The following is a 12,828-nucleotide window of genomic DNA, read 5'->3' on the forward strand; positions in this document are numbered from 1 at the left end:
GAATCCTCTGGTCATTTTACGTAATAAAACGTCGTCAGTTACTATTATTCATTCCAGAAATCCAAGGGGTGTGTGGGAGGGGGAGTGTTGCATACATGCAATTATGTATTCATGGCATTATCATCAACCTTCAGTATTTTCATTGAACTATTTTACAAAACTTTTGTTTTTCGCTCTTTTCTTTGTTTCATAGTACAGTGATAAGACAACTGCCACCAGCTACTTCTGTGGGGTTTTTTGGTTTTTTGTTGTTGTTGTTTTTTCGTTGTTGTTGTTTTCGTGTCGTTTTGTTGTTGTCTTTTTTTTCCCATACAATGATTATAGAAATACCAACCGCAATGGAACTGGACGAATTCAGATAGATCTCTTTATATACTCAGTGTATTTTTCTGTTTCATATCCAGTTTCTATAACCTGTGGAATGAATTAAAAGTGAGAAATGTTTATTTCACACCTGACAAATGAAATAAAATAGTCTGCCAGATTTTATGTGCACAATTATCGTTTCCAAGAGCTGACCAGTGATTCATTTTGAGAGCATTTTTTTTTTCATGTATAGTTGTTCACTGCCTGCTCATATAATCGCTAAAATATAAATATCTTGAATACGTATTATATAATGTCTTTTTCATAATAGCAACGCTGTTTATTGATCGATTCATTTACTTTATCTATCTATGTATCTGTCTATATATCTATCAATTTTGTCATCAGTGATAAAACCTACATTTGTACCTAAAGGAAAGGTGGTGGTGATTGTGGGTCTGCTTGTTGTTGCCGTGTCGTTCAAGCACTTTTCAGGATACAGAAGTTCAGCTGCAATCCAGTAATCGTCTCCTGCGTCTTGAGGGTTGTTCAAAAAATACACCAGCCATCCGCACGAGAAGTCCTTGCGGTCATCTGGGAATTCTGCAGAGAAAGTTCTGAAACCGTTGTACTATGTTCTAGGAACGCTGTAATGTGATGATTTTTACAGTTAAGTTCAGAACTTTGGTCATGTTCTTGTGTTATTTATTTTACCAATAGTAGATATGTACATTGTGAATTTGTGAGTAAGTGTTTTTGTTTATCGATAAACACACACACACACACACACACACACACACACACACACACACACACACATAAAGAAAGCACGCACGACTGCCGCACACACACACACACACACACACACACACACACACACACACACACACACACACACACACACACACACGGAAAGAATAACCACTGTACTTTCGTCAAGGTCGAGGCAAGCGTTGTAAACATCCTCTTGAAGATATCTGGTGGCATAAAAAGAATATTATCACACACATGCATTTCACATCGATATACAGAGAGGCAGAGAGAGGGGGAGTGGGGGGTAGGATGGTTTATTCATATACAGCCTTGCCCCTCCTGATTGGGGTACACTGACGTAATACAACAATATAGTTTGAATAGTAGTCTCATTCAGCTCAGTAAATCATGAAGTCATATTTTATCGCAATTGAAATGCTTTGTGAAACTATATTTTAAAATTCCTCACACTTTTTTAAAACAAAGTCTCATGAAAAGGGAGAGGCTGTGAGAGAGTTTTATCCCTTCGAAGACAGCACTTTGGAGACATATATATATATATATATATATACACATACATATATATGTATATATATATATGTGTGTGTGTGGAGTGATGGCCTAGAGGTAACGCGTCCGCCCAGGAAGCGAGAGAATCTGAGCGCACTGGTTCGAATCACGGCTCAGCCGCCGATATTTTCTCCCCCTCCACTAGACCTTAAGTGGTGGTCTGGACGCTAGTCATTCGGATGAGACGATAAACCGAGGTCCCGTGTGCAGCATGCACTTAGCGCACGTAAAAGAACCAACGGCAACAAAAGGGTTGTTCTTGGTAAAATTCTGTCGAAAAATCCACTTCAATAGGAAAAACAAAAACAAAAAAAACTGCACGCAGGAAACAATACAAAAAATGGGTGGCACTGTAGTGTAGCGACGCGCTCTCCCTGGGGAGAGCAGCCTGAATGTCACACAGAGAAATCTGTTGTGATAAAAAGAAATACAAATACAATATATATATATATATAATTATATATATGTATGTATGTATGTATAACACGGAATGAATCAGTCAAATGCCTAAAATGACTGTAATGTCGTCCCCCGTTGATTCGTCAGAAAACTCGGCAAGGCCACCACTGCGACAAGCGATCTGGAGATATCACGTACATTGTATTGGTATTCTCAAACTGAACGGGGGAAAAACTACAATATAACAACTTGCCAAAGTCGATGAAGGATACCAACAAAAGGTTATAACCAACAACAACAAAAAATGATGATGAAAATAAGCAATGGAAAATACACAGTGAACAAAAAGGAGAACAGAACTGTGTAAATAATTTACTAATTGATTGATCTCTACACCTTTTGCTGGAATATCGAAAACGATGCAATGGGTTCCAGATGGTCTGTTCATTTATAAATAGACCCTTTATGCAGGGGTATGAAAAATTGGGAGAGATTTTTTTTTTTATCAAGGGGTATATAAAGGATACAAGGGAGATAAAATGTGTGGGTGGCTTCGGTTATATAACACAGCTGGACAGACCACTAACATAATGTTTTGTTTTGTTTTTTATCTCATTTGCATCCTTTTCATCTTTGAAATAAGCAGTAACTGGCGGTATTATTCTGAAGTAAATCAGTGTACAGTGCAGCTGGACAGACCACTAACATAATTTTTATCTCCCTTGCATCCTTTTCATCTTTGAAATAACCAGCAGTATTATTCTGAAGTAAATCAAAACTTAAAACCTTGCCTTTTTTTTAAGAATGGAAGAGTTGTGGGTTAATCTACCGATTCAACTTCAGCACGTTCAGATCATTCTTGTTTCAAATCACGTGTTTGTTTAATTTTGTTTACACGGGCGTGTTCACGACTCAAAGGAAAGAGAGACTGAGAAAAACAGGAGAAAAGAAGACTGCAAGAGAAAGGAAAGCAGGAAGAAAGAAATTTGGGAAACACAACAAGAGGATTTTTTTTGTTTTGTAATCAGGAAGTAAAATATCAACAAATGAAATGGCAGGAATGGTGAAGATGCGAGAAAAATAACAGAACAGAAACTAAAAGAAAATAACCAAAAACAGAAATATTACCGAAATCTTTCCAGTACAAGCCATTTGCATCTCTGGAACAGAAACAAACAACAGCCGAGATTGGGCATGTGTATAGTATCTAAACACACACACACACACACACACAAAAGCGCCCACGCGTATGAAACAATACAAAACAATATGATGCGATACGATACAATGATAAGATTTGGGAAAGGAAGGTGGAAAGCGAATTTGCCCGATCCATGTCAGATCTGGACCTTTCGCCTTCTAGGTGTGTAGTCCATCCACTCGGTCCCAACCACGTTACAATGTTGGATGTCTTAAATGGGATGTAGTTGATTACTTTCTCGTTTTTTTTATGTATATTTTTTTAATCATCATCCGTGCCGTCTCAGTGGCATTATTCCCACGCCGTTCATTCCGAGTCCCCAATATACAGGCACAACTGGGTTCGTCTGCCGAAGCCTCAGCGCCAGTTGTCCACTGCATGGAAACTATCAATGTTCGGTCGTCACAAGGCCACATACCAGAGGAGACCCTGCACTACTGCCTGTGGAGTTTGCAGTGCCTGTTCTGATCAAACACATGCAGGTCACCGCATACTAAGCCCCGTAATGACAATTCTGGTTTAGTCACGGAGCCAGACTGAATGAGCGTCCCCTCCAGAGTAGAGACCGCGACCACGTCCTTCCATCGACAAGCCTATATAAGACTTCAATATTATTTTGCAATATAAATGTATCGAAGTCGATTTATACCAAATGGGAAATGTGTACAGAATAGTGATGCAGTGTGCATGTATGATTATGTTCCGTGGCAAATGGTTTCCATTGTGTGTGTGTGTGTGTGGTGCGTGAACGCGATCGCATGTGTGTTGGTGTATGTACCTGTGTGCGCGCGTAGATGCTTGTATGCACAGATGTGCACAGTTTAAGGCCTTTGTTAACGACGGAATGAGTGTTCAAGAAAAACTTGATTTACTTACGAGCTGGGATGGTGCATAAAACCTGGTCTGATCTGAAACAACATAAACCAGGAGAACATGTATCATGATCATACTGGTTTCACTGCAAACATATACATTGGTAACAATGTTAATCTCATTCACGACACACAAGCTTACTGAGGAAATCTCAACTTACCTGGGCTTCTGTTAAACGTTGACTCCGAAAATGTTTTGATTCAGTTAGAATTTAATGTTTAAAGTGTTGAAAGTTTTGGTCTGAGACACGGGACTAAAAATACTGGTTTTGTGTCTGTTAATTATCAAGTCTCTGACTAGTTTATTGTTGAGCCAGGATGTTGACAAGGAGACTCGCCGTTCCCTTATTTATTTATGATTATCCAGTGTTGAAATGTGGTCAACAATGATATACTAAAATGTTGCCATAATGGCATGATAGTGATTATGTAGAACACTACCTTTCTCAGAATGCGGATAATACAAAATTAACCTGACATGTGATAATCATTCAGTTCATTACAGACGTGTGTGACCATATTGATTTGAAAATCAAATTTGGAATTGGATTCTGGGAAAACAAGGGCAGTCTTAAGTTCGTTTGATAGACCACCTAGTTGGAACCCACAGCCTTTCAAAGTATAAGGTGTTTGGTTTCCGAATATTCAAAACTGCTTGCATATAAACTAATAAAAAAAATAATAGAGGAGCAGGTGCCGAGTGGTTGCTATAAACCTCTGTGGAAACAGTGTTTCCGGAATAATTTGTTTTACACAGAAAAATAATAAAATTGTAGCTTTTGTTTCCAAATCCACTTCACAAATCTTTCTTGTTCTTCAAAACAATCGTTACAAATTTGTTTCCTGCCCCACAGCCCCTCCCCCCGTTCCACCAGATGTGGTGTAGCGTATATGGATCAGTCTGCACGCTTTGACGCCTCCTTCAAACTGAAAAAAAAGCACATTAAACTGATGTCGTTGATGTAGACTATGTAATCCCTTGTGAAATTTTAACATAAATTGATTTGAAGTTGGGTTTTTGTTGTTGTTGTTTTGTTTGTTGGTTATGTCTTATTTTTAGCGTCCGAAATTATTGTACCTATTGGTTGACATTTTCATGGTTTGTGGGACCAAAAACGGGGAAAAAAACAAGATGGTGGGCACGTCAGTTTAGTGACTGAATCTGCAATATCAAAACAGTAAAATAACGTACAAAATAAAGAGTCGAAATCCCGGTACTTAAAATAGGTTACAACATCTGCTAATGGCAATGTCGTTTCATATATGTAAGCAAAATCATTGCTGGTAAAATACGTTCCGGTACCAGGATTTTTCTTCTTTCTCTCCTTTTCTTTGTTTCTTTCTTCTTTTTTTCTTTCTGTTTTTTCTTTCTGTCTTTCTTCTTTGTTCTTTTCATCGTTACCTGCATCACGTCGTTCCCTTGACGACGGAAGAGTCTCTGTGACCTGTGCCAGTGCCGCCAGAAAGACAAGGACCAGAAGTGTCTTCATCTTGGCTGCCGTCCGCTTCTCGTCTTTTCCCTTCGCCTTGTGTTGCTGCTTGTGTACTGCTGAGCTCTGAGCAACCCGTGATGGCTTTCTATCATAACAGATGCGCCGCTTTGATGGTGATCACACCTCACACGTGACAGCTAATAAACAGAGGGTGAAACACACAGACACTGACTACATTTACACGCAAACACGCACGCACTCACGCACGTACGCCACACACACACAGTGGTAACAGTAATGTGTGTGTGCGGCTTTGTTTGTGTTCGTGTGTGTGTGTGTGTGTGTGTGTGTGTGTGTGATGTGTAAACAGGTGGTTGAATCTGAAGAGGAAGATAAGCTAGTGTAAAACGACAATTTTATTCCCCAAGAATTTTACTCCGGAGGATTTTACATGGGAGTAAAATTTGTTGCACATCTGTTGTCGCTCTTATAGCCTTTGACACAATTGATCACTCTATTCTCTCGTTGAACAGACTTAAAAACTTCCTTTGGTATTCATGACACTCCACTGCCGGCGTGGATTACTTCTTACCCGACAATTCGCACACAGAACGAATATGTGAATGGTAGATAGCCTACTGTGATGCATCTGCCTTGAGGTATGGTGTCCCATAAGGGTACGTCCTGCGACCTGTTCCTTTTCGCATTGTGTGCAGCGGTCCGTGTGTCGGTCGTCATCAGTCACCGTGCGATACTGTATGACAGCTTTGCTGACGACACTCAATTATGTCAGTCGTCTTCCAAAGACGAAACTTATGCGCTGGTATCACTGTAGCCTGTGCTGAAAGAATCTTATACATCCTTCATTTTCCTGGTTTTGTTCTGATTTCCTTTCCTTCTTCCATATTTTGTCTCGGTGTAGATCTTGGGCAGTCTCTTATCTTCCAACAGCACATCTCAAACATCTCCAAAGTTTCCTATCTTGAATTGCGAGGAAATTAGTACCATCCGCCACTATCTCTCTACTGATTCAACCAGAACACTTGTATGCACTTTAGGCTCTCTAAAAAAACTAAAAAAACGGGTTACTGTAATTTTCTTTTGACCGGCCTTCCCAAATCTCTGTTAAACAGACTTCAATGAATCCAGAATAACGCTGCCAAAATCATTTGCAGAACTTCTAAATCTGACCACTTTTCTCATCTCCTTCAGACTCTCCAATGGTTGGCTGTTTCCGATTGAATAGACTACAAACTATCCACTCTCACTCCTGGCTCTCTGCAATCTGTGAGTCTGGACCAGAGTAACTTTCTGAACTCTAACTTATTGTAGACGTATTGCGCATTGACTGAAACGAACTAAACAACCGGTTAATTAGCAGCAGAATGAATGAACGAATGAATGAATGACACACATACTTATATAGCGCCATTTGTACAACAGGCTGCCTACGTGTTTAGAGCCGACTCACGGCTGCCATTAGGCGCCCGTCATTCGTTTCCTGTCTCAGTGAATCAGATTTCAGGCACGCACACATACACACTCAGTCATGGAACAATTTACGTGTATGACCCGCCACGTTTCTTAACAGGGAGAGCGTGTGCCTCAAGCACGAACAACAAGACTGACACGATGCCCTCTGTTGAAGAATACCATCCACAAGTAATAATGATGCTGAACTCAACGCTGGTAGTGCTTTCGCCGCTGAACTAAGCTCCTTCATTTCTAATGAAAACGACGACGAAGACAGAGTGTAAATTTAAACAGCCTGTCTTCAACCGATACATCTTCAAAGACAGTGAAGAATATAACGCCATACTGTTGTTCTGTTGTGTTTAATGTACGTGACGAGAAGCCACCTCCCACCCCCCTTTTAGAGAGAGGACGGGGAGCTGGGGGGGTAGGGAGAGGGTAGGAGTGGGGGCAAGGGGGTGGGGGTGGGGCTGACTGGCCTATCGCTTTCGATCTGTTTGGACACTGTTTGTTTATTGTACTTTTTGTTAAGGATTTGGTCTCACTTCGTCCCACTGGCGTAAAACAAAATGTTCCTTCGTATGCAGAATGTTCATATTACAGTACGTTCAGTCTCGATTTTTGTTGTTGTTGTTGTTGTTTGTTTGTTTGTTGGTTTGTTTGTTTTTTGTTGTTTTTGTTTGTTTGTTTGTTTTATCTTAGCAGTCTCAGAGTTCTTAGTCAAAAGGTATCGGTTTCATATGTTTCAATAGTATGGACTATTTTTCAAAGTCTGAATTATTAGTAAGATATTAGGCAACATTCGAATAAACATCAAATCGCACAAGGCAAACACATTTGTGTTGCGATGTTGAAATTTCGTATCACGAATGATTAATGTTTGTTCAATCAACGCTGAAATTTCATATCAGCCATGTTTCGGAAAATTACACGAAAGAAAATTAAGGGCAAAACGTGGTTTCAGTCTTTCGATTTGGGTGCACAGCGCACAGTTCTGTGTTGGATTAGAGCCCGCCGGGCCAAACTTCGTATTCCCCAACGCTTCTGGTGAGATTTGAACCCAGCAGCCCCTAGCTCTCTGTAATGTCACTGTTCATAAGTTCCTTGCTCTTCTTTCTTCTATATTAATCAGAGATGGAAATGGTAAACACATGTCTAGGTGTACATATGTCGTGCAAGTGCCTTTTTCTCTGCCATCGCTTCAAGATTTTGACGAATAAGAAAATGATAATGGTAATGATGATGATAATAGTGATTATACTACTAATGATTATACTACTAATAATAATGCATGCTGATGCTCACACCTCAAAGACAGGAAGCTCGTAGATCGTAGCGTTTATAATAAAAGTTTTCATACATACATACTTACATACATCATCATCATCATCATGGCCTGGCTTCGCTGACGAAGATCTAGGAAGGGCGTTGTCCACGTCTGATGCAGGCACGCTCATGGCTGACAAGGCCAATGCGGGAAAAGCAGAGTCGGCCGCAGCGGTTGCAAGGGAAAGTCTGGTCTGGGTTCGCGGCTGCAGCGTCGTGGTTCTTCCTCCTTCTGCGTTTGTCCTCAAGGCTGGCCCTGCGGTTGTTTTCGAAGGAGGAGACAGCTTGGTGGATGGTGCGTCGCCAGGTCTCTCGATCAGCGGCTACTGCGGACCACTGGCGATGGTCAATGTGACAGGCACCGAGAGCTTTCTTCAAGGAGATACATACTTACATACAAACATACTAACATCCATAAGTATACAAGCATTTGAGTACAGTACACCACATGCAGCAATCGCATGCACACACTACAATCACACATGCACACACTACAATCACACATACACACGCACATACACAGCCAGCAGTTCCAGAAGCACCTCAAGTGGCAGGCAGAACGGAAGAGGTGTGTTTTGATAGACTTTACACTGAACTTGGGAATCCAGACTTTTTAAACTGAACTTGGGAATCCAGACTTTTTCAACTGAACTTGAGAATCCAGACTTTTAAAACTGAACTTGGGAATCCAGACTTTTAAAACTGAACTTGAGAATCCAGACTTTTAAAACTGAACTTGGGAATCCAGACTTTTAAAACTGAACTTGTTGGGAATCCACGTGACGCACTGAAAAGAGCAGTTTGTTCAATACTACTGGGCCAAGTTAGGAGAATGAGCGCTGACTTTGCGATAGTTTGTCTATTCCAGGAATTGTCATCACAGCAAACAGCAGCCGAGTGTGAAGATTTTAGGAGTAGATACCGAAAGCTCGTCACAAAGGTATGTGGGTGCATTACAGCCTATTGTTCATGACATTAAAACACATGGTAGCTACATTGTAATCTATCTTGTCAAAGACCAGTAACCAGTGTTTTGTTGTTGTTTTGTTTTTCCCGAGAAGAGAGGTTACAAGGTTGTGTTTTCTGGATTTTCTAAATATTGCCCTTGCTGCACAGCTCTGGATTTCATGGAGTTTTTGAAGAAGGATGTCAGTGGTGCCAGCCAGAAGAGAACTGGTTAAAGCAGCAGACCCCACCAATGCTGCAGCTTCTAGTGATGACACTGTAGCTGGTCAGAGTACAAACATGGAGCTCCGTCGGTTGTTGAATGAGCACCTGCGTCGTGCTGTTTGACCAACAAATAAAGCAGACTGTGCATCCGTCTCTAAATGGGGGAGTGTAACAAAAGAGACAGGAGAGACACAACTTCAACACGTCAGCAAGCAAACAGATGCTGTGAAGCATGACGACATGCACGCACGCGCACACATTGGCAGACGGGGTGTTGTGTTGACAGCCTGCCACAAATGTGACGCAGCCGTCTGACAACTCGTCCGCTACGTGAGCAACACAATGCCACGGTGTGCCCTCCGTGCGGGCTCCATCACCAGATGACAAACATCCTGCAACTTTTAGATGTCAGAGATAGACACACAGACCGAGAGAGAGAGAGAGAGACAGTCTTACACTGAAACTATTTTTTTTAGAAATATTGTGCAAGGTGACCGCAAACCTTGCAAAATATGCTCAAACACAAACATTGAAAAAAACGTTAATTTCTGTTTCTGTCTAGTAGCCACCAACCATCAGGTTGATTAAGGAGGGCGTAGGAGGCGGGGGTGGGGGGTATCGTGTAGGTTGGGCATTCTCAGTGTTGGGGAGAGTGGGGGGGCGGGACGTTTTAGCTGGGGGTGGATATTCCAGTCTCACTACTTGACTGGGATGCGTGCAGACTGGGGGCAGTGGCAATTTCCGCTGGCACTTCATTCCACTTTTCAAAGGCTGTAGCAAAGAAGTAGTTCTCCTGGTATTTTTGTACGACACTGGATGTTGGGGGACTATAATCTTCTCTCGTTGCTTGGAGCCGACTGAAGTCCTATTTTAGCGTCTAAAATTCAGGGACCTGTTTTTCGGCAGTTTTTGTGCATGTATGAATCGATATTACCAATAGTAGATGTTGTAAACCATTTTCAATGGATTTCGACTCTTATTTGTGTACGTTATTTTACTCCTTTTTGATGCGGATTCAGTTACAAAACTGACGTGCCACCATCTTGCTTTTTTCCGTTTTGGTCCCCCAGAGAATGGAAATGTAATAAAATAGGGCATTAGCGCTCTGCTGATGTTGTTTCTTATTCGACACAACAGTCTGCAAGCGCTGGTGGAGAGTGGGCCATCCCACTAGAGTTAGCATGCTCATCGATACAAGAGGTATAGTGGTTGCAGATGAGCAGAAAACCAGATGTTCTCGATACTGGTTCGATTTTTGTCCATATTCCGTGCATGTGGGTCCCACTCGGAACTCGCGAGTTCCACGAGGGGTCTCATGATCGCCAAGAAAAAGCATTCCATAAGTTCAGACGCAGGAATCATAAATATAAAAAAAATATTTTTAAAAAAAGCAAAAAAAGCTAGTCTGCGGCATCCAAGCTGGCATCCTTTTTGGAAAATGATCCCCAAGTATTAAACTGATGCCAAACTGATGCCAAAGTGTCCACGGCATAGCCATGCAGATGGTAGCTATAACAGAGACTCTTGTGTCGATTCCTAGACACTGGGAGAATAGTAAATTTCCACTGCTGGAAGGTCACGTCCCACATCTGCGCTAGAGGCCCCTTGTTGCAGCTAGTCTCGGTCCTGTTGGGCAACACCTGCTCTGCAGACTGCTGCGTCATCAGCAGTCTTGTTCGTGAAGTAATGAGTGTGAATAAAGATGAGACATGGTCCCATCAATGAACCATGTGGCACGCCTGAGCCTCGCAGTGCTCCCTTCATTACAGCTGCCTGACGTTTGCCGAACAGGAAGCCACAAACTCAGCGACTGGTGTCACCATAGTTATGAAGCTTGTGAAGGACACTGTATTAGATCTTGTCAAACTCTACGGCAAAATCCACAAGGAAGTCCGTCTGCCGTCCTCCGTATTATCCATGAGACTTAGAGCTCTGCGGGCACAGTGTTGTGGTCAGAAAGACCTAGATTCATATTTCCATGCTGGTCACAGGCTGGTAGCTGTTGGTAATGAGTGCTGCTCTGTCATTCCAGTTTCATCACTATCTGTTCCTGACCGTCGACGAGATATCAAATGGTGGACATCCAGACCAAGGGTCTGGGGGTTCAGGCTGATCCACGACTAGTCCCAAACTGGAGAGTTTTGGTCCCCATCTATCACAATGTATGCAACGGGAATTCCAGATATTCCACACGAGAGATATGAAGAATGTAGACAAGGGTCACATTAGTAAAGTTCAGCACCACCACCAGCCGCAGTAGCGAAGTGGTTAGTGTCGCAGACTGACGGCTGGGAGGACGCGAGTTCGAATCCCAGCGGAGGTGGGTTTTTCGGCCGGTGGCCGGCTCCTACCCAGAGTTGAGTGTGCTGTGGGCTTAAATGGGGAGACTGGGACCACACAATCGAGTGTCATCCACTCCAAGGATGCGTCTTTGGGTGTATTGTTCTAATTACCCGACCAACACTGCAAGTGTCTGTATCTCTCGGGCCTGGTTAACGCCGGGATACCATTATGACAAGAAGCGTAGAGTACAGCCTTGTCACGCAGTCCCAAACCAAAATGGACCTCCATAGCAACATCGTCATCGTGATCCTCCTCCTCCTTCATCATCATCAATATAAACAAATCAGTCTCAAAGTCTGTGGCCTTTCATGCCCTGCTTTCATGGTGACCTCAGTTTCGATACCCCTCCACATCTGTGCTTGGGGTGAGTCCTGTCAATGTCAGTGTCGGCAGATTCATGGGGGCTGTTATTTGAGGGACGTGGTGGCGGTCTCCACTCTGGGAGGGACTAAGCCATTATTGTCGTTAGTACGGGGCTTAGTAGGTGGTGTCCTAAGTACGTTGAATCAGAACAGGCACCACTGAACACCATCCTAAGTGACTCAGCAGCAGTGCAGGGTCTCCTCTGGTGTGTGGCCTCCTTGCGACCTAACACCAATAGTTCCCTGCGGACTGCCGACGCTGGAACTGTGACGGACGAACCCGGGTATGGTCGTGTATGGGGGAATCTAAATGACTGCGTGGGAGTAATGCCACTGATGGGGGCAGCAAAAAAAAAAAAAAAAAAAAAAAAGAAAAAGTTCAGCAGCACCTGTTCTAATTCAACATATACAGGCCACCATCTTTTAAGCCCCCTTTTGTTGACAAAGTGAACGTACCCCCCACCGACCGACCCATTTCCTCCAACACCATCTTGAGTGGAGATGCATGGCATGACAAGCGAAATTATTTTTGATCAATGATGGGAATGATACTGATGCTGCTGCAGGGATCCATAGCTTTCAGACTATGACACGTGCTTTACTCATGCTTCTTTCCAAAA

General features: G+C 42.5%; 1 protein-coding gene across 1 annotated transcript in view; it reads right to left on the minus strand.

Annotated features, from left to right (window-relative positions):
- LOC143285961 (trypsin-3-like) overlaps positions 1–11,167 on the minus strand; it is a 25,513-nt gene extending 14,346 nt beyond the window's left edge. Inside the window, exons 1-6 of the mRNA XM_076593412.1 lie at positions 11,084–11,167; positions 5,504–5,699; positions 4,106–4,137; positions 3,157–3,188; positions 1,237–1,283; positions 736–909 (exon numbers count right to left, since the gene is read on the minus strand). Of these exons, the coding sequence (XP_076449527.1) occupies positions 736–909; positions 1,237–1,283; positions 3,157–3,188; positions 4,106–4,137; positions 5,504–5,699; positions 11,084–11,167 (565 nt within the window). The remainder of the gene's footprint in view (positions 1–735; positions 910–1,236; positions 1,284–3,156; positions 3,189–4,105; positions 4,138–5,503; positions 5,700–11,083) is intronic.
- Between the last annotated feature and the right edge of the window lie 1,661 nt (positions 11,168–12,828).

This window comes from Babylonia areolata, chromosome 9 (assembly GCF_041734735.1).
Source record: "Babylonia areolata isolate BAREFJ2019XMU chromosome 9, ASM4173473v1, whole genome shotgun sequence".
Taxonomy (NCBI): Eukaryota; Metazoa; Mollusca; class Gastropoda; order Neogastropoda; family Buccinidae; genus Babylonia; species Babylonia areolata.